The 23,734-nt window shown below is 37.5% G+C and overlaps 1 protein-coding gene across 2 annotated transcripts in view; it reads right to left on the reverse strand.

The window, feature by feature from the left end:
* Nucleotides 1-23,734, reverse strand: part of DPP10 (dipeptidyl peptidase like 10) — a 473,153-nt gene that overhangs the window by 125,834 nt on the left and 323,585 nt on the right. For both annotated transcript variants that reach the window (XM_050339334.1, XM_050339333.1), the window contains exon 4: nucleotides 9,763-9,857. In XM_050339334.1, coding sequence (XP_050195291.1) covers nucleotides 9,763-9,857 — 95 coding nt within the window. The remainder of the gene's footprint in view (nucleotides 1-9,762; nucleotides 9,858-23,734) is intronic.

Consider the following 23,734-nt stretch of genomic DNA (forward strand, 5'->3'; position numbering starts at 1 on the left):
ACTTCTATCCACTATTCAAAGAAAAGCTTTCCCTTATTTTATTTCTTAAGCATTTGTTCTGCTTAACCTAATCCCACTGCTAAACTAATGAATTCAACAGGGGTTTAAGGCACCCAAAACAGAAGTCACAAACTAATACATTCAGAGTAGCTAAGGAGTAATTTCCAACAACAACAACAAAAAAATCTTCCAATCAAGTGAAAAGATGCTACATTTTGATATACAGATTAAACTCAGATTCCTAGGTATTAGAATCAAAGTATCCGAAGAAATCAAAGGGAAAAAAATTAGTTTTGGAGATAAATGGTATTAGTTTGATGCAGCAGTGTAACAGTATCAAAAGTCAGTAGATAAATCTTCAGACTTGAGGAAAGAAGAGGGGAAAAAAAATAACAAAACACCAACACCTCAAAGCATCCTTTTGTGTCTACAAAGCATTCAGAATAGATTTCTTCTGTGCCCAAACTAGCTTTTATGAGTTAATCATCTTTAAGCAGAAACTATGTTAATGCTAATCTATGAATAACATTCCCTTTTCCTAGCACTTCACTGAAAACATTTTTAGACATGAAATTTCTCCTCTGTAACAGTATATTAATTACTGCCCCCCTACCTCAGTTTTCAGCAATATATAACCCAGACAACTTTCCAAATTCATTCTCAGGGCATGCAGTGCTTACCATTTCATACATTTAGTAAGAAGCTTCAGTCCCTGATTATGCCACCTTACAAGTAATGAGGCACTTCATGAAGACAGCTGAGTAGCTCAACTGCAAGCTATTGGCAGTTTGAGGCAACACCAGCAAGAACTACTTGCATGTTCTATATCCAAGTACAGAGTGTTGTGGGTTTGGGATTTAAAAATCATTTGAATCCTACTGAAGATGACCTTGTTCATTCAGCTTGCACTCACCTGCAAAATTCTGTTTGCCTCTAGAAATATCTCCGACACGTGATGTACATGCAGTGCCAAAAGATGTATTTTTTTAATTAAAGACAATAGGTTTGGCAAAGTAGTTTTCTTTTTGTTGGTTATAATGGCTTTTTTTCTTGGTAAAAGCAGTATAAAGCTTCATACTTTTTAATATTTTACTTCAGAAATAAGAAACTAAAAATTAGACCAGCAGAAATCATGTACTCATTCCCAAAGTTGATAGCAATGCTGATTTCTTTACATTATTATAAAAATATAGTTAGCTCATTTAAGTTGGATTTACAATCAAGCCTTTAATGAAATAAATGTTTAATTCTAGTAGAACTGCAAGAGATTTAAGTAATTTAAAGTCACTTAAAGGGTTAAAATTTCCTTAGAGTTCTGCATTTGGGGTTGATTTCTGGTAAAGACAAGCTCAATTTTGGCAGTTAATTCAGAAACTGCCTACTTGTATGCACAGAAGAAGCCCTTCTAGATTAACGGCAGGAAATAAAATCAGCTGACTCCTTCTTCCTGCCTTACTTGACAAGTAAGCTCAGGATCTGTGAGTCACTAAAACAAAAGACATTTCACTTTTCCCCCATAACCCTGTCTAAGGTATTTCATCAATACCTTCATCAAGCAACAGATGCCTTACTCCACGAGTGAGGAGACTAGATCAGCTGGTGATGAGCTTAAAAGAAAGTTTCAGTCCCTGATGTAGGAGGTGAGATCTATGCCACTTAAGCTCCTGGGAGATTATCTATTGAGACATTCACTACAGGGATTAGATACATTTATTCATTAAAAAGAAGTCTGTGAAGACTCTGATCCCAAGGGTTTGTTCTCTTCTTGGGAGAACATATTTTTGAGTTTGAAAGAAAGTGCTGGGAAAATATCATATTGGAAACACATTGGGAATTAAATTAAATCTGGGGGATGGTTCTTCTGTTACCTCATCTGTGTATCCACAATCTCTCGAGCTTCTTGCTTTGTCAGGAGCTACTGAGCCTACATTCAGGAAGACAGACCTAAATGCTGCCCCTTATGACTATGCCTCTATGGTTTAGCTGTGCTTGATCTCTTAAGAAATGTAGCTGTGGACAAACAAGCTCTGAAACAGGGAGAAATAGAGCTGCCTAATTAGGCCCAGTCCAGGGATGCAGAAGCAGGGCTGGTTTCCCTCTGCATCACTGCACAGTATCAGCTAGTCAGGGGACTGGGGGTGATTCAACACTGTGCTGCATTGTACATTCCATACATACTCTTTTATCCCTTTCCAAACCACAATAAGAGAACAAAAGGAGAAAAGAAAGGTAATTTCCTTATTTCCCTATAGCTTTACCTAGCCACATCAGGACTTGAAATCCCTGTGCAAACCATCAGCTCTATGCAACTAGAAAACATTTTGACTAGAGAAATTGCTGTAATCCTTAAATTAGTTACATTTCCTGCTGCTGCATAATTCTGAGCCAAAAAACCCCAAAAAACCAAAAACAAAAAACAAACAAACAAAAACACACACACACACAAAACAAAACAAAACCCAACAGTTTTTTAAGCACTTGGACACTGTTTTCCCTGCTTAATTCACAAACCTGCCATCCGTTTTTCCTATGCTGCTGCAGTTGACATCACTTTTTCAGACATGAATGATCCTGTATCTGATCTTTTATTCTTCACCCAACCAAAACACCCACGGACTGTATAATTAGGCCTAGCCATATGAAACATTGCATCTCTAGGTTTCTTTGAAATATCTCACGTGATAAAGAGTTTCAACTCTTCTCCTGACAGTCATGCATGATGTGATGATCCCATGGACAAGCAATGACTGCTATTCTCACTGTCACCATAGATTGCAATGTTAAAATCCAAATGGAGGCAAAAGGACACAGAGCATTTAAACAAACTTTTGCCCTCCACCTTTCCAGCTTCCTTCTTTCATCCACATTCAAGTATTGCTAAATCATAGTTTTGCACGGAAAGAAGAACTGGCTTTTCTTCCACCTTTCCATATGGAGGCTTAAAATGGAACACAAATTTCCAGTGAACAATATATTCTCAACTTTGCTTTCCTATGTCAATATTTTGCATTGATGACTTTTTTTTCACTTTGCATTTTCTACAGTTTCTGCTGTTAACAGAAATACCAGTTATGGGTATGTTTAGGAGAAGTTTTAGGCTTGGTTTAGGCTCCATATCCTCAGCAAGGACCCCGAAATATCAGCTCCCTTTTATTTCTGCTGTTTTCTTAAAGCCTGGTTCTGAGTTACTGATGTACTGGCTACTCCCTTCATCTTTATTCTTTCACCAACTATAAAATGTTGTTTTCACTATTTTTGTGGATTTTAAATACTATAACATTTAAATCAGTGCCTTATTCATAGTCTTTCAAAAATATGCTGTAGAGCAGACAGATGTAGTATAGTGTAACCCAGAGTTTTAAGATTGTATTTGTAATATCTCAAATACTTTATAATATTCTCTTTCCATAGTTTCAGTTGGATAGTTTTAAGTGAAATAATAGTCACATCAGTTTTTAATCAGTTAAAACTGATTAAAAGCAATTTTCAGAGTTGTTGAGCTTATTTGTTCGTTTTGGATTTTGTCTTTTAGTTGTACCCCTCCTCCTGTCTAAGTTTCTTGTGCTACTATTTTCCCCAGAGACTTCCATCTTCCACACTCCTATTATTATCCTTCTCCAATTATTGTTTAGTGCTCTCTTTACACACATTTAGGCTGTAAAATTTTTCATTATCCATCCAGGATAAAATATTTTGAGACCTCTGGAATGTAACTTTAAAGCTTGGTGGCAATACTATTACTTAGGGAATTATACATCTCTGTATCACACACCTGCATCTGTATCAGAATTTTAACTTAAGGGTATAGCAGGATATCCCTGTGTTGGAGTTCATCAGCATTTACAGGTGTTCAGCTCAGCTTATCAGACAGGTATTGACCAAATGGCAACACATAGGAGGAGTCAGATGGGACAGAATTACAGTGGCTGCAAGACTAGGAGCCATTTGGACATCACAGTTCTCTGGGGTGGCACCTGGAATCAAGGGATTAATGGGATTCTCCTTTATTATCAGTGCTGCGATTGAAAGGAGATGGACAATGGGGAGTCTTGATGAGAGAGCAGCTGAGAGTCGAGCCCAGCATAAAGGTAAGGCTTGTAGCAGTAAAACCAGGGAACCAGAGAAAGAGAGTCTGGTTGTAATTAGAAAAACTTCTGATAATTGGAATGTTGAAAAACTTGGGTTTCCAAGGTTACATTACTTAATGCACTGCTTCTTGTGTCACCTGAGCATTTAATCTAGATCCAAAAATCTAGATTAATTGCAATGTTAAGTGTTGTAGATGTTAAGGCTCAAGATTCCAGTCCAGTCTAAAAGACAAATGTGCCTTAAAACATGGTCTAAGCTGACCTCTAGGCTATGGATGTGTAGTTCTCAAAAACAGGAACCAAATTCCCAACCCCACCTGAAACTGTGGGACATAAAAATAGACATGAACCAACCTGAGGAGCTCAAAGGGGCCTTGCACCATTGCCTTCGTGCTAGCAAATAACCTCTAACCAGTCAGCCATGGAATTTTTTTCCCTCACATTCTTCATTAACACTGATAAAGTTAGGCCTTAACTGCTTACTATATCAAGGAACAATCTTATCAGGAATACTATTCAGAAAGATCCCAGAGCTACTCTAACCTGACAGTTTTGCATTTTGGACGTCCTTCACTTGGACAAAACCAATGGCCACCACCAAGCTACAGTGAATGCGAACCCTTTCATCTGTCAGGCTGTCCCACCTCGATGCACAGTGGGGCACTGCAACATTAAATCCTACATCACAAAAGCCCTTCTACTGAAAAGGATTTGCTAGGGGGTTATTTAACATTTAAAGGAGCATGGGAGAGTAGAGATAATTTTACAATATTCATAACCACCTATTTACAACATGTGTGGGTCATTAAAATGTCTACTGTTGCAACAATTACTAATATTTATGTGGTTATATAATGTTATTTAATGTATTTACTATTATTCGCCCTTTCATTAATCTCTTATGCAAGGCTCTTAAAAATATAAGCATGTAAACCAGTCCTGCAATTAAATCTACATTAATCAACAAAGGAACTATAACTGCATTATGATGCTGCACTGAGGTTCATGTCAAAAGAGGAAGGGGGTGTGGTGGTGGGGAACACAAAACAACAAAAACAAAATCAAAAGGAAGAGAGCAAGAAGGACTGTTTATGGACAACACTCTGTAAAACACCACAAAACACTCCCTGCTCAAAGCTCTGCTCAAACTAAAACTCTCATTCTCTGTTTTTTGTTTCAAGGCCTCCACAGGGTTTTCACAGCTGGGCTGCCACAGCCTAATCGTGATTCATGAGCCATGACCACTCCTGCTCTGCTCACCACTTGCAGGCAGGGAGAAGTAATCCTTCTCTCTCCATCCTTGTGTAAAAGATGGTCCACAATAACAAAACAGCACAACATATTCCAGGGTGTGCTCCCGTCAAGCCACTGGAAGCAGGTTTGCAACTCAGTAATAACTGTTTGCTGTGCACCAAAACGCAGTTTCCCCTTGAGCTTGGAAAGAATTGTGGAAAGGCACTGAAAACAAGGGGGAGAGCAAGTCAGGAACTGCCAGATGTTAGAAGAGCCCAAAGTGTGAGGGGGAAGCTGTAGTAAATACAAGACCCTATTCTAGAGCTCACAAACTGAAAACAATTACACCTGTATTGTCATGTACTGAAAACAAATCAACAGCCTTTTATCTGATGAGTCAAAATCTAACCCATCACCTACACTCAGAAAGGCTTAAGAAGGCCCACTAGAACTGTCTCTGACTGAGGACACTTGACTGAGTGTTTGTTAAGGGTGCATGCATGGTATCCAAATAATTTTGCACATATGCATCACAAAAGCAGTGGAACTGAGGGTTGACTAAAGTCTTAGCACTTTCATAGTTATTGCAGCTTTTTTTGAGAGGGAGAAATGAAGGCAAAATTTCTACAGGTTTCTTTCAGAGGATTCAACACATTTGTAAAGTTCCATACCAGAACGCACAGTCCCTACACACATTTTTTTTTCTCATCTCTCTGTTTGCTTTTTTCATTTTGGTTTGGTTTGGGTTTAAGGTTTGTAGAACAGATTAGATAGCTGAGCTATAACAAGGGACCAGATGGACAATTTCCCTTGAGCACAAGAATCCATGTTGTCCTCCATGCTCTCTTCTCAGCTTAGCTGCATCTTGTGGCTGGGCTGTGAGTGAACTGGTAACCTGCCCTTACTGATTTTATGTAACAGTTGATAGCAACAGGAATAAATAAAATGCCTGTTAAACACTGAAATTACTTAGATAAATGTGGCATATTGCTACTTATTTTGGAAGTCTGATGTGTAATCAAGTACTGCTAAATGCAGAAAAACTGGTAGGCTTGTCACTTAGGATCATGGTGATAGGCACCTCAGATAGATCACAGAGAACATATTGTAATCAAGCATCAAGGCAGCATCACAAACATCAGGATGCCACGCAGTGATTAATGTCTAGGGCTTTTTTTGGCTTCTCTTAATAGAAGACTTGTCCAGCCTCCAGCTGCTAACATTTATATGCCGCTGGCTCGGGACTTTAACTGTTTATTAGACAGCTGAAACAGGATGCACTACATGAACACACTCAGAGGACAAACATATACTAGAAGACACCTCTAAATAATAACAATCTCAGATGTTAATAGATATTCTTTGTGCTTAACAAGCTATCCTTTTCACTTAGGGCAATGTAATTGTTATCTACAACATTGCTTTGCTGATGTTTTAATTATATAAAGGCCAGATTGTTTTATCAATAGATTGATTATAGAAAAGGATTCCATTTCAAAGGGAAAAATGTCTTCTACTTCTGAATAAACCCGGTGAAACTGGAAAAAAATACTGTAATTCAGGAACTTGGAATAGATACTTCCCCTATGTAAGAGAAGTGGGCATCTTAAAATGACAAAACATTAGTCTTTCTTCTTTTAGGGTGCAAAACTATTATTATAGAGAATTTTGAAGGGTATTTTTTAATCTTTTATATATGTAACGTATGCTTTTTAAAAAACTGCAGTCTGCTTTTCTGATGATACACCTACATAGTGAGCACAGCAGACCCTCAGTAGGGATATCTGACTTTTAGACAACAGGCAACACAAAGAAGAATAAAAGATACGTACTTTGCAGGTAAATGGCAGTCTCTAAGGTGCAAAAGAAGAGCCAAGTGATCTGTAAGCAGTGGAAGACTGCTTCAAGGGTTTAGCAATGAGGTGAAAAAATGCCAAATCTCTTCTGAGCTGCTGTTTGAAACACAGCCCAATCAGGAGTGACAAATAGTCTTTATTTGCCCCTCGCCTCTGTGTAAGGAGTTTATCATGGCAGTTCAGTTTTCCATGGACAATTATCAACATTACTAAGAAAACACTGTCACTTCTGCCTTTCTTGAGCAGAGGCAAACAGGAGAGCAAACAGACTGAAATCAGACTAATAACTCCCAGCAAAAGGTGACTCTTCCATGACTAAAACTCTTTTTTATAGGGAAGAATGAGGGAACTTGCAGTGCCACTGCCTATGTTGGATCTCTACTGTACTTCTTATTAATACAAGACATCTCTGCAGAGTCATTAAACCAGCACCATTCTAATTATACACCAGTGATTAAGCAGATGTGACACTGAGCGAGGAAAATGTTTGATTAATGATCCAGGTGTATAACTTTGGAAGATTACATTCAGCAGTGTGAATTAGGGGGCAGGCAAGCTTAGAAGAAGAGGACAGCTTTTGATTTCAGCCTGCCTCTGTAATGTTATGATTTTCTGTTAGGAATGCTGACCACTGTGTCAACAGACAACTCAGTGTAGAACTTTTCCCCCTGCTCTCTTCCAAACATACACCAACAAACTTATTGAGCCTGCTGCTCTGTTTTCAGCTTTTCATTATACTTCCATATGAATAATTGCTGGAATTCACTTTATTTAATTCCAACACTCTTAGCTTTTGACCATGTAAAGAGAGGAGCTTTGCAGGAAAAAATACACTTAGGTTTTTATTTATCTCTGTTCCACCTATAATTGTTAAATGGTTGCTTGAATATTGTCTGCTTTGCTTCAGTTTCCCACGTTTCTAATTAATAGTAGATGTCTAATGTCCAGAGTTCACTCAGTTTGTGTGACTTCAGGATAAGTCAGTTCCAAGAACAGCCCAGAGATGAGCAACTTTGAGAAAAGAGGTGACACTCAGAGTACGAAGTAGCCTGTCCACACCAATCCAGTGTTACTTGGCAAGGCTGGTTTAGCATAACGGCCTGAATTGCTTGTCATGCTGGCATTACACTTTACATCACGTTAGCCAAATATTTGCAGTCAAAAGTATATGAATTTATCTGTGAGGAAATTTAAGTCTTGTAATTAAAGCCCCATTTTATAGCCAGGGGTGCCCAAGCAGCTGCTTGCATTCAAGATACACACTGAAGGCAATGCATAGGCCTGGCACAGTTAATCCTCTAACTGGCCAGGCAAGCACTCACACACACACTCAAATACATGGATAAGTGGGAAAGTGCTTCTGCAATACTTTGTGGTTTGTACTTCACAGAAATTCACCTTTTCACCCACTTTTAATTGTGTCTGACAGCCTTTTTTGGGGCTAAGAGGTACCTCGAGGCACCTCCCAGCATATGGAAAAGCGCAGCTCACAGAAAGGGAGCCACACACACACCCCATTAAAATATGATTCTCTCCTCCCTTCTCCTTCATCTTTACATGCACCTAGGAAGTCAGCACCAAGTTCTTTCTCCTGAACTTCTACTCTCCCCTTTCTTGTTTGAGAAGTTAGAAGTAAAGGTCACCCGAGGCTTTATGCTTTGAAAAGAGGAATCTCTATCAGCAAAGGCCAGGAACAGACCAGGAATAAAATCAGCATTTACCAAAGACTGCTGACGGAAACAAGTCATCCTTTTGGGTCTGCAGGTGCAAAAGATTTTACTAAATTAAAAATACAGGGATTAACAATAACAGCCAGTGGTCTGTATGGAGTATTTATGAGGAAAGATTGACAAGCCACATGTTTATGCTGCACAAACCTGATAAATGAGAATTACAGGGTAGAATATAAGTGGTATCCCTGAGAACAACAGTTTGCCAAGCAAAGCAAAAGAAAGTGAAGAGTAAAGTATTAAAGCACTCCTTAGCAATTACTGCTAGTCAGAAACACATGCAAACCACTCATCTAAATACTATCTACTGGTCAAGAGGAATAATCCCCAATCATCTAGTTTGCCATTAAAGCACGGAGAAGCAACTAAACCAGAGATTAGCATGACTAGGAAATACATTTTTCTTTGCATAGTCAATTGCTTTAAGGAAAATATTCCTATGAATTCTGAACATTTTTCCCCTTTTCTAACAGTGAAAAACTGTCAACATTTGGAGTAGCATTCCCACATTATATGAAATCTCTTACTCTAATAGAGATCAGGTAGATTCATCAGTGCATACACCAGGTATGAGCCTTCAAATGGCCTGAACAAAGCAAAGACTACAACCAATAGCAAATCCTCCAACATCTTGGTTATTTACATGTAGGTTGAATAAAACAACAAGTAACTTCACCCAGAAGTTGTTCACTGATACAGGAATGGATTATACTTTTCATTTATATACAGTCTAGTCTAGGTTATAAATGTATCTTCTGTAACTTCTACATATTGCATTTTCTCCCTCCTGTTACAGGAAAAAAATCTTAGCAGACTTACACTAAGAAAGAAGTAAATAATATACATATTACTTACAAAAGTTGTATTTTCCAATAGTAATGTTGTTGTATTTGTTTCTACATTCAGTTCAACAACATGTCCATTCCTGTTTTTATACACCACTGCTGTATCTGCAACAACAAAGGCATAAACAGTTAGGAAACACATTGAGTCTTTAATACATCTGTGGAAAAAACCAGCATGTTAAATTAATTGGAATATCTTTATTACAATACACAAACAAGACAGAAGTTCTGTCGATTTGCTCCATGAGCTTCAAAAATACCAATTTATGCCCTGTAGCATGCTCATTCAAAAATATGACTTCATTTAAATGGAAACCTTTTCTGTGGCAAAAATGTGTTCAGTAGGATAGGATTGTTCTGAATGAAGTGACACTGTGGGATGACCTGTAGCAATTTTTTCTTTCTACCACTTGATTTATAATTTCTCATGTTAAATATAACTTAACACCACTCGAGAACAAAAAAAAAAAACCACAAAAAAACCCCCCCCCCCAAAAAACCCAAAACAAACAAAAAAACCAACCAACCAACCAAAAATCCAAAAACCAAAAAAAACCAAAAAAACCACAAACCAAACAAAATTAACTGTGACTCTTAAGAAAAAGGCTTTGTATCTGTTCATATCAATACCTGCAAAATTACCAAGAGATACACAAATGCCATATAAGCCTTGATTTAAAAAAAAAAAAAATTACAAATTTCCCACTATTTCTAATAAGAGATTGAATAGATTGAATGCTGATTCTTTCACGTTATTTAAAACCCATGTAAAAGATTTATATTTAATGAAATGAAATTATTTTATTATAAAAATGTAGAAAGCATGAGGAAAGTTCTAAATTAAGCCTAAAGGAAACACAAAAGAACTTTACTAAACCTGAGTAATGTCTGAGAAATTCATTACAGATCTCTGAATTTTATGAAGTGGGAAGTAAACAAGACTGAGAAAGAGGTTTTGGTATCATAAAAAATATGCTTTGCTTTGCTTATTTGGAAAAATGTAGCTGTATTTTAATTGACTCCACAGAAACTCAAGATATACAGCACTAGTGAATGTCCTCTGGTATGTTCTGTAAAATTAATGAAGCCTCATTTGAAGAGCTTATTAAACTATTTTAGGACCATGGCTGGGAAGTGGGGTGGGATTGATGGAGTTTAGGACAGTATTATTAGAGCTGTTGTTTAGGAAGGCAAATTAGATTGTGAACTGTGGAATTAGCAGCAACTTCTTTTAAAGAAGAAGATTTCAAATATTCTTTTTGAATAAAAAGAAATGGCACTTCACATAAAGTTATTTGGTTTCAGGTTACTAATTACAGAACATTATAGATTTTTCAACTTCTTTTGGGGCATTTTGCATGAATTCTTTTAGGAACCCTCGCACTGAAAATCTCCATTGACATTGCACAGCAGTGCTAAGAAGTATTATAGAAAAAATAGAGTTGTCTGGCCAAAGAGGTGTCCCCAGTTCTGATTAAACCATGATTTGAGAAGTGGCACATATGACCCAGAGACACTGAACAGCTGTCAGTGACTTGAACCTCCATGTTCAAGCAGTGCTCTGAATAATGTACTTTTGCTCCACAGGTGAGACTAATGTGCTACCCAAATCCAAAATGAGTATCAGAATGTTACTCCTCTGCATTTAGCTACTTTTCCACATGCCATTTGGCCAGCAGGATTTACAGCATCATGCCTCAGTAACTAACCCTATCAAAATCATTTCACTCAAATAAAGAACTTTGCCTTAAAATTCCTAACAAGACCACGGACAAAATACACAGTCCTAGGGCTCCTGGAAGTCCTGCACACAGTGCAAAACAGCATTTGGAATAGCAAATACTGTGAATGACGTAAATTAAAGCCTTTGTTCTCAAGTTAGAAGAAAATCTATTCAAACCATCAAGAAAACAGAGTCAGACCTCCTAAAAAGGCAGGCCTTACTGGACAGTAATTATATCTCTCTCTGAATTTGGGCTTTCATCTCTTTTGGATTCAGTAGTCAACTCCTGAAGTGTGTAAATTAAATGAAGGCGTGCAAAATGCATGGAGTTTCTCTAATAAAAGGTTATGTCAAAGTCCCACGCAAGTACTGAGCATAAATACAGTCTTGAAAAGTAATAACAGTAATTAATACAGAATTCTCATCCCAATCAATAGCTTGTCAGGCTGGATAATGTGATAGTTGATGGTCACACAACATAATGATGATATATCAAATGTCAATAAGAGCTATAAACATGGGTTTTTTTTTTTAAACTTTTGTTCCCTAGAGTTAAAAAGTCTACAAGAAACACCAGTACCTAGTCCTTAGCATTATCCATTTGCACAGATGATTAATCTGTTTTCTTTATTATCTTGGTGTCTTCACCACAAAGAGGTTCAGGGATCCCTGACACTTCACATAGCCATTTGGAGAAGTAGAGTTCTTACTTCAAATAAATTCTCATTTAATTTCAAACAAAGAGTAGTATGATGTGAAAACCTCTTGGCTGGGCACAAATTGCAGCACTGAAGAGTCACATTATCAAACTAAGGACATCACTAGAATAAAAAGCATTCTGCCTTGAGCAAAGGAGAATGTGGGGAAGCCTCTACAAAGAAGATGTGTTATCAAGTCACCAGCCCTCAATGATGTACACAAAAGCAGTTCTTAAAACAACTCATTGAAAATTTCCTAATTGTAATAGTTCTCAAATTTCTGAAATGTTTGGAAACTCTAGAGCATTAGATGACTGTTAAATTCATTCTGTTTTACTAAAAGTGTAGACAGGCAACTAAGGATCTGTACATTAGTTATCCTGACATCATCTCAAATAAAAAAATGGCACAACAAATCTAGGATTCTTCCTACAAAAATAGTGGCTAGCAAAATAATTAATACCTGATAGCACTTTACAAACATAGATTTTGTTAAATAAATTTGGCAGTGTTATATTTGATAGAGTTCGTTATGCCTGGTTTTCTTCCAGGGTATGATTTATGACATCTAAAGTTTATATTAAACAGAATTAATGGAAAACACATTTGGGAGTTAAAAACAGTAGCATTAAAAAGAAAAAAAAAAACAAACAAGGAGGAAGATAGGGCACTCCTACCAAATGTTCTGTCTCACCTGGTTAACCGTGAATTATTGTAGATGTAAGACTTGAAAATCAGAGCTAGAACAAAAGCTTATGGGCTCACACAGATAAATACTATTCTACATGTTCTCAATTCAGTATCATGGCAAAGAGTTGACTCAATTCTACAGCATAAGTGGATCCCAAGTCCTGGGGTGATCTTGCCACTGGTGAGAGTGGCGCTATCATAAAATGTCCAGTTCCTGGAAAGCACACTGCAGGAATGGGAAATGGGTTAAGAGGAAAGATAAGGAATTGTCAGTGTAATGCTGGGTCAGAAGTCAAACATAGAAACCCAAAGCTGGGTTGGCTAAAACCGTTCAAAGACATCTGGGTCATACATACATATATGTATATATAGTTAGGGAAAAGTTGTTGACAGGTATGGATGTGCAGAAGGGCTCAGCAAAGGAGATGACAGAATCAGCCCTTTAAGATATGCTTTCGATTTTTATGTCAAGAATTAGCTCAGTCTGCATGTGGCAAAAAACCACAAAGGGCTGAGTTTGGATGGCTGTTGCAATTTCTTCTGGCCTGGAATCTGCAGATTTAACTCAGTCTATTGATTTTCTAATCCCCTCCTGCAATGAATCTTTGGGAATACAGGATTGTCTGCACAATATAACTCGTGTTTGTGGCTCTGGGCTAAGGTAATTTTAATAAAAAATCTCAAACCTTGGGTTTTTTGGGCTGACTGCCTGTGGGATCAAGGGATGTTTGGTTTTCCTTCTGATGCATGATGTGTCTCCTTTTTGTGCCTCCTACTCCACTTTCCTATAAACCATCAAATATTGATCTCAGCTGCAGGTGGGATACTGGATCTGGTTAGTGTTGCAGCCTCATTCAGATAATCTGTGTAGGTGTTAAGATGCTCAGAGGTAGAGAATGCAAATTCCACAAATCCCAGAAGGGAAACTTTTCCCAGGCAGACAAAATGGACTACCACTGCAGACTGTGGTTGCCTAGTGGACACAGAGCTCTGCAGTCCAACTTGATGCTCAAAAGGTTCTCTACAACTTATTTGGCTTTCAAAAAGAATGAAATATTAAATAAAATATTACATGAAAACACACTCTAAACCAAAATTCTGTAATTATCACAAAATAATTTCACCCAAGTCAGCAACATAAATATTACTTTCTCTTTACAGAATTATATTAGTTGCAGAGCCAACAATGATTTATTTTATCATGGTGAGGCTAAATGTCCAAATTTCCTTGCTATTTTATGTTTTTAAAGGTAAGTATTTTCATCATCTGCTCTATCTCTAGGCAAAGAACGTGCAACAAGAACGTTATGCTGAAATGATTAATCCATACAATTTAAATCATAGTTTGGATTTATATATGAATACCATAAATATAGCCCTCAGTGATGCAACTCTTACATAAATATGGCATCATCATAATCTCAAGTGTTTTTTAAATGAAAGCAGCATTTCCTATAAATAGCTTCATTAACGCTATTGTTCCTGGTTTAGGTTCAACACTGGTAAAGGTTCTGCTCAAGAACAGGATATGTGTGGGCAGGAACTGCAGCTCTATACTGTGCCTGGCCTAATATATATTGTTCCAGGGAATGTCAAAGCACAGGCAAACTATCATAAAATGCAAAGAAATCAATGCAAAACTTTTCACACTTGACAAGCAGCTTGACTGCCATCAATTTGGCAATATTTTCTTTACCTTCAATTATTGAATTTACCCTCATTTACTGTATTGACAACACTCTATCATGTCCTAAATGCTACAAAATTCTTTTGCAGCACTCACAATTTCCACATGGCATAATATATGTTCAAATTATCCAAAACCAATCCAGGTTGTTTTAAATTCTAATGAAAAACTATGCATTGTTTAGGGGAAAGTGGACTAACTTCCATTCTTAAACACATCACCATCACTGCAAATCAAGCCCTGAATTGTTCTAGTGTAAGAATCTGGCCTAGGGTCTACATGGCCTTTAATGATTTAGCTTTCTAAAAGCACAACACTGAACCGTGGTGGTTTATTTGATGAGTATAAACTCTGATTTCACGTCACTGAAATTAAGCAAGTCATCCCGTTATTTAAATTACACAGACTGGGTTGAGAGGAGTAGCTACCACATACTTTCAAGTCTCTTGATTTTTAGCCTGGTGTTTTATTCACTTTCACACCAATATTGTTCCAACTTTTAATGGTTGGAAGTTTTCTTTTATTGGTGGTACCTCCACCTTGGCCATGCAAGAGTTGTGTTCCTACCAGTGGGTTTATTTTATTGAATATCATTCTATTCACAGAGGTTTTAAGTTGTGATTTTTGACCTGTGAACACACAGGGTGCTTTTTCTTTAGCCTCTAACAGTTGTCATAACAATCCAAGCTTATTATAAAACTAAAGCTGCCTAGCCTGTAAATCTATATTGCCACCATGTTCACTGAGATTAACCTGAATAATCACTGCAGGTGCTACTACTGACAAAGAGCAGCAGAATCAATAGCACTCCTTTGGGTATAAAAAACCTAATTCTTAGTAAATGCACAGTACTGTTAATGTAAATTCTGTTTGCCAAACAAAAGCACCTTGGTAGAATATTTGCAAGATTTGTATTATTTGTTGATTACAAGGTTTATTTCATGGTAACTCCTGAGATAAACTTGTGTGGATCTATCAATTTCAATGGAGACTTGCCAAGTCCAGCTTGCTAGGACCTGGCTCAGGAGTGGTTTAGAATTTACTAACATTGATATTGAATAGTTTGAATCAAAAAATGATTTGTAAGGAAGGTACACAGAGCAAGACAGCTAATTGGTGGCTAATTTGTACACAGCACTGTAAATCTCAGCCTAAGCCAGCTGTCCAAAGGAGTATCAGTACTCAGGCTGTTTTGTGCACAGAAACCATCAGATATTAAGGCAATTTATCAAACAGTCCTGAGAGCATAAGTAGCATCTAAAAAGTGAAGGAAAGAGAAGGAAATACATTCAGGCAATGCTGAAAATCTGTTCCATAATAGCTAGAATAAGGAGGCCTCAGGGTAGTCTGAAATTGCTGACAGCGTTAATCTGAAGATGGTTAATGCTTGTTTTCCCACTGAAAATATTTACTAAGTTTTGGTTTGTTTAAATAAAACTCTGCTTGGCAGCACAAACAGCAGCATTAGCAAGTCAGAGGCCTACTCTTCCTTATATTTTATGGGTATTTTTAAAAACAAACATACGAGAAGGTTGATACCTTTCTGTCAACACATATGTCAATCAGACTTTGCTGTACACGGTATTATTAGAACTGCAGATGGCATTTCATCAAATTGATTACAGCAAATGTCATGCTAATTAGAGAATGCTTTATGATTTAGTAAACAGGAGGTGCTAGACAAATCTTTGTCTAATTAAGTATCTACTAATTAAATAAAATAGTAATTTTAAAAAAAATTACAGATACAGACCAAATTTCAATATGCCAGATAAGTCACGTGTCAGCTGACCAAGATTTCCACTGCTTTTCTAAAAATTTGGGCTGTTAGTAGTGCTTTCAAGAAAACATTTATTCTGCACTGGTTTTACAATGTAATGTCCTCTCATAATGTTCTCTTCCAATCTTTTATTAAATAGAAGATGCTCAATTCCAAACGGCTTACAAAGCTGTACAGACAGATAATTCCTGTACTTTCTGATTTCTACAGGTATTCTACTTCCTTTCTTTCATCTAGGCCCAACAAAAACTAACCAAAACCCAGAAGGAGATATTATGGTGCAGTACCTACAAGAATGGAAGCGGCAGAGTCACAGTAACATCCTGCCAGGCATAAGAAAATTAGCTCTGCTCTTCCTACTTTCTTCAACTCCAGAATTAAGTGACCAGGCACGGATTGACCTGGGAAATTCAAATCTCCATCCACACTCAGTGTATCTTCCTCTTTGCCTAATCTTCTCATTGAATTTCATACCAAGTCATGCTCAACACATGCCAATTTATATTGGTCCTGATTACTTTAGTACCTCAATGTATGAAAATCTCCAACTCATCTCAACAGCCATTATTCATTTATTAAATCACAGGTTTCTTCCCTGTCATGCAATTTCACAGGATCATGCCTCAGTATTACACTATCTCCACGCCAGCATTTCAGACAGGACAGAGGAAGCAGACAGCTCTTGAATATTAACAAATCCACCGGGGGATTGATTTACAAGAAGAAAAAACAAAAACAAAAACAAAGCAACAGTGAAATATATACTGCAGTCAAACCCAGCCCTCTGGAGCCTGAACTGAAGCAGATGAGGAAACATTCCCTGCAGAGCTGTGGGAGACAATAAGGAGGACAGCAACCAGCAGCCACAGGTAGCAATGTCTGTGCCAAGCTCAGCTGAAAGAACATGACTGTCTGCTAAGTGACATGACTGCCTAAGTCAGTCACTTCTATACATGCTGGAAAGATGTAAACACATGGGAAGGTGCTGAATTCCTTCACAAATACAACAAAGCTAGATAGGTCGAAATCCCTGTAATCACAGAGAATGCAGCTGAGTTAAGTTACAGTGACTGTACTTAGGCTCTACCCAGACATGTTGTGGAATCCAGATGCACAGCAAAAATTCACAGCAAAACTAAACCATCATGCCCAGGTTCATGAAAGATACATTCTTATTCTATGTACTGCCATGACAACAGTGCTCTAATTCAGAAATTTCCAAGTTTTTCCTAAAAGTTCCTACAAGTTTATCAGTTCATTAACTTGTAAGTTAAACAGTAATAATTTGAGGTCTTTGATCTTGCCATCCATGGCAGGTAGCAGAAACAGCTTGCTGGAGCTATTTCCTCCACAGTCTTCCTGGATGGAGAAATTTTCGTGCAGTTCTCTTCTATTCCCCTGGGACTCTGCTTAGGAATGAGCACAGCACCTTTATGTAGATTTTCTCTCTCAAGGTTTCCCAAATTCAGGCTGCCCCACCAGGGTTTGTCTCATTTTCTATTTTTCAAGAGCACATTTAGAATAGCACAGCTACAGCTGAGCTCCAGCTTCCTGAAATCATCAATATACCATGTGACAGCAAGGTGTTAACTTGACATCATTTAAGGAGCTGCCAACAACTACAAAAAGTTGAATGGAAATACAAGTTGTACCATAATTATTTGCCTATGAGAAGAAATAAGTCTCTCTCACTTTTAGAACACAACAGGACACAACATTAGAAAGTAAATGAACAAAAACAAATGAAAAACCAAAGATCTAAGTGTGAACTAGCATGAATGGAAGGCAGTTATCTAACCCAAAGAGCAATGAAGTGATGGACTAAAGCACAAATTGTGACTCTTTCTGCCATTCCTCCTCCCACCATTCCCATCCCACCTTTTGTAATGCAGAAATCCCCATGAGTATTTCTATTGTTACTTGGAGGAAAAAGTTAGGGTTATTCATTTCCTTCCCTAGACCAAATGACTAAGCATGGTTTGATTGTGTTAAAAATTAGGATAATAGACTTCAGTCTATTAGTCCATTCTAATTTGATTGAAATGCAATGAACACTAAATCAACACCAGAAGAAAGGTAGGGGAAGGGGTAGTATTCATGTCAGACAGAGGGACTTCCTTATAGGTAACATCACTGTTTGCATGCCCCACAACTCTAGGAAGGTCCAGCAGGTTATTACTCCTGAATGCCTTCAGGTACCTACATTTTTTTTTAGCTATTCTCTCCATTAAAAAAAAAAAAAAAATAAAAAAGAAAAGAGAGAGAGAAAGAGAGAGAGAGAGGAGCATCAAATTAGAAAACATTCATGAAGTGCTAAAAATTTAAAGATGAAAAGTAGTGAAACTCATAACAACACTTTGGTTTCCTCAGCCCACACTGCACAGTCATGGTGAAACATCAGATATTGTCTTTTTACCAGCTCAGAACATTCCATAATTTCCAAAATTTTGATAAAACTCCTCAGCTTTCCCAACTACATAGAAATGTTTTTGCTCTCTTGCATTGCACCAAGGACCATTACTGAGCCAGCTTGGCAATGGACTCAGACAGCTGTTGCCCAAATAACCTACATGTCCCTGGACTATTGAGGAAAATTAGGGAACAAATTCTCAGTCTCAGTCACACATGCTATTCCAGCCTCTTCAGGGATAATACTTCAGTAGAGCAGCACTTCTCTGTCAGTCTTGGGAGCTGACCTTTCTGCTGAGACAAGCCAGATGGAACACGGACAACTCTGCTTTGGAACAGGCAGCATGGCCCAGGCCGGATTTCACACAGATTACCAAATTGGCGAGGCCACACTTCAGAGAAGATGGTGATTTCAGTGAAGAAAGATTTATATGCTTCTCTACTCCTAAATAATTACAATTCTCAAATAAAACTGATTATGTCTACTTGTGACAGGAATGTGAACTTCTTGTGCCTTTCAAACACTCCCAAGAGCTCACCATCATTCCTGTTTCTGCAGTGCTCTGGATGCGACTGACATTTCATGGGACAAGCACAATAAGTGAGAAAATTAAAATTCAGTGGCTATGTGCATATCACAGGAAAAGACCAATCTCTGGCTGCCTTTTTCTCACCCCCTTTTGTCCACATGAAGGTACGTCAGCAAGATGACTCAGTCAGAGTTGATGGCTCAAGCTCCTGCTGAGGGCTTGCAGTGGAAAAGATCGCAAGTGTAATATCAAAGCGGCCTCAGGGCTGTCCTTAACAAGCTGTATGATGCAGCTCTTAAGAGTCTGGCACTCCTAGCAGAGCATGTCCAAGGCAAACAAGGTCACGGAATAGGATTTCCAGGTGAACACTGACGATGCTTTCCAGGTAATTTCTCTAGTACACAGAAATTGTGCTAAATCCAGTACAGTAGCTCTACTAAACTGCCCCTCGAAGAAATTAAAATCAAAATAGACTATACAGAGCATCTGACTACGCAATGTAACATCTAAATCCTAAGTGAGAGCAAGGATAGTCTAGAGTCAGATTACTTGCTACTGAACTTGCTCTTAAAAGGTGAAATAAATATATGCATACTATCAAATTAGTTTTGCCCAGATCTTACCACTTTCACTCAGGATTGTGGTAACATCTACCAATGTACCATAACTTTCCAACTTCAGTCAAAGAAATCTGCAATTACCAAATTTACCATGCCCGGCATTGCTATAACGAAGCTGCAACACACACCTCCCCCACCCAAAACTACTTTGGCAATTGCAAAACCAAACTCCTCTGTAAGGAACAGTTTGACGCTCTTGAATATTGACCCATAGTCAGAACAGGCCACAGAATAACCCAAGAATTAAAATAACGTTGATTATTTGGAGTGTGTTATAATATTCAGAGTGCTTAATTCTGTCTACCACCTTTTCCATGACTCATACAACACAGAGTGCATTCCCATTCACAAATGGCAATGAATCATCCATCCTCATCAAAACCAGAAAATTATTCAAAATACAAAAAAAAAAAAAAAAATTATTTACTAATATGAAAAAATAATAATAAAAACCAGAGATGATTCCTTTATATACACACAGTCTCTTCCCTGAGGCTTGGCATATGCTCGGCAAGCCTCTTCCAGTGCCACAAACACTCCGTCACTTGGTGCAAACACTTGTCAAGACACCTGTCTTCTGGCTAGGTATCCCCACAGCTCAAAGTCTGAGCCTCTACCTCTAGAAATAGTTATGTCATCATCAGCTGGATGGTGATAATGAACAGCACTGCAGATGTGGAACATGCAGCAGACAGGATTGCTAATTACCTGTGAAAACCAATCCCCTTTATTTTTTGCTACTTTGTGTATAGGTCTGAGAGTATCTGCTAAATATTGAGTAGCAAAAGGTAAAAGTTTGTGATCTTAGACATGTAGTTCAAATGGACTCTGAAATTCTGACTTATAGAAAACAATGACGTATTTCACAGCTATCAATTTGCTGCCACTAAAAATGAAATTAAATTTCAAAATATGAAGCTGAATAATAACTAAATTATCTCTGTGCAATAGAAAGGCTTCTCATTTTAATACATATTCATCATTATGGCAGTCAGTACAATAAATTCAGTAAGCCACTAGTGCATTTACTCTCAAGCCTTTTCAGGGGCTTCATGTGCTTCAATTTCATTGCTCTGAATCCAGCAACTTGGCTAGAATTTAGACATCTTTGTTAAAAACCTGATTTTACTGGAGTTAACATTAGTTTTGCTTCACAGTGCAGTTTTTATAAAAATAAACAAAGGTAGGCAATTTTCTGATCACCATTATTTAACCTGGTTTTTTCCAGGTCAATCTGATTTATGAGAAAAACGTGTTGATTAAATGAAGATCATTAGCTCTTGAGAATTATCATGTAATCAGTAACATATAAATCACATCAAGGCACTGTTTTGTGATTTTATTTGTACCTTTTTATGAATTTTAAATACCAGTCTGTATCAAATTGTTTCTACTGATAGGTCATCTACACTTTGAATAGAAATTACAAATTCAAAATCACATGTGTCATTAAGAATTTTTACCCAGAAGTATTAAATCCTGTGTATCTAAATTCAGCTTATGAAATGACAGCACTTAAGAGGACTTGTTTTCATATGTGTTCACTACCTACCCTACTACTGGAGTTCTTGGATAACTAGAAAATTAAATGGTGATTTTGTAGGTATCTAATCAATACAGACTTGGCACCACCATTTGAAAACACCGGCAGAATTTCCTTTGGTGTTCATTTGGCTTGGCCATCACTGTTATTCTGCACATGCAATTCCACTGGTGTGCTGAAGCGTGGGGAACTGGACAGGCAGTACCAGCAACTGTGTAGGATCGACAGTGCTTATCCTGACCCAACAGGTGCTGCCCTTCATGGCACACTCAGTGCAAGCTCTGTAAGAGCAAGAAGCAAGTCTGGGGGACGAAATGACCAGGAAATAATCTTGTCCTCAGGATGCAAACACACAACTCGGGTGTAAGCTCAGACTCATACAAACAAGCCTTCTGATCCAAACATAAAGCCCATCATACTGGCCTGGAAAGGGTTCTGATTGCATTTAGGCACACTTGCCAGCAGATTTTATTTGGCTCAGAGATGAAGTCTTAGTTCCAAAGGAAAAGAGACACAAGCAATTAAGTTTCTATCTTAACATTATCATCACACGCTTCACTTTACTCCTTACAAAATTACAAAGGTGACATGTTAGTTAGGAACATTTTGTGCGGCTTATCACTACAGCTAATTTAAAATAAAATGTAGCTGAATGGGAATATTACAACAGGAAGAATCATCAAGGAAAGGTTGAACAATGGCATTCTTGGCAATCCAACAACTGTTCTCTAGCAGTGTGAAAATTTAGTGGTAATTTGACAGCGTTACCGGCAAAAGGAGGAGCCCAGATCTGCTCCGGGTGGGATGTGCAAGCGAAACAATGGAACTTTTCTCCATACTTTAGTCATACATTAGTTTCAAAGGTGAGATATTTAAATTTTGTTTCCAAATTTATCCTAAATATTATCCCAGGGGATTACACCTCTTATCTGCTTCTGATCAGATAATTCAAGCAATTCAGCTTTTATTATCCATTTGAATTATGCTCCCCTTTCAGATTGTTATTGATTTTATTAGTTTCTCATTTTCCCTAAGTAAAAATGTCATTTTTTCATTGAAATGCTAATTACATTAGTAAATCCATACTTGCTCAATAACTGCTTTAGAGACATACAAAATATTCTGTTAAAAGCTCAACACACCTGTTTGGAAATTTTTATTTTGGTACCCAAAAAAAAGGAAAATATCTGGAAGGATTGAATAAACTATAGTGCCAAAGATGAAAAATATATACCCAGTGCTCACAATGTGTAATTATTAAAATAAATGGATCTAAAATAAGCACCATTATGTCATGAGGAAACCGTGAACAGAAATGTCATTGCCTTTTCTCCTCTACTTCATTACCAAGGACATATTACATCGCAAGCAAGAAGGGCTGATCCACAAATGTCAGCAGGAACAAAATTTGTTTTGGTGTAACTGTGCCTTTGGCAGAACATCCATATTTTCAAACTCAAACATTTTGCTTAGGAGGAATGTTAAATACCTTGCTAAATGAGAAATCTTAAATTTGTTTACACTTACTCATTTTTATCATCTTTAATAAACACTTTCCTGATGGTGACTTTGTCGAACAGATTTTGTTTTGCTATTTTCATGTTCTGTGCAATTGTAAAAAAAAATCTTTCATGCACCAAATTGAAACATAGACAGAAATGCTCCCATATTTTACAAACAGAGATGACTTTTTGTAGTTCTAAACATGAACTTATTCTAGTTTAGGGGTTGAAATTGAAGTCACTACAGGGAAGCCACTTAGCAGTTCCATATCCTCATACGGAGTACCTGAAGTTGATTTTGTCTTCCAAATCGTATATTCCATCTCTATAAAGGCTGGACAGCCAGAACTGATGTAAACAGAATAGATGGCATTCATTATATGCAATAGATTCAGAGATTTCAAGGCAAAAGGGACCATTATGGCCTTCTATCCTGAATTCTTCCAGAGCCCAAATTACAGGATTTTGACCTGGAATTCTGGCACCAGGTCTGTAATTTCCTGTGGGGTTTTCCTTTATAAAGAGCATGCAAGGCTTGCTTCAAACACTTTAGTTCAGAATCCACAGTATCTCTTGATATTATAATATGAGCTGACAAAGGAGAAAAATAAATCCTACTGTCATGTCATGAACACCTTACCTAAAGAAAGACCTTTCACTCTAATGACGCTTGGGGGGAATTTGCAATAAGAGAAATCCATTTTATTTTACAGTGTAATATGAAACACACTAAGACAATGCCAGAAATTGGGAGCCTGTTCTGCTCTGTCCTGTGGAGTGCCCCACTTCAGCTGTCTGAA

The sequence above is a fragment of the Myiozetetes cayanensis genome, unplaced genomic scaffold (assembly GCF_022539395.1).
Source record: "Myiozetetes cayanensis isolate MyiCay16 unplaced genomic scaffold, myiCay2020 scf9, whole genome shotgun sequence".
Classification (NCBI taxonomy): domain Eukaryota; kingdom Metazoa; phylum Chordata; class Aves; order Passeriformes; family Tyrannidae; genus Myiozetetes; species Myiozetetes cayanensis.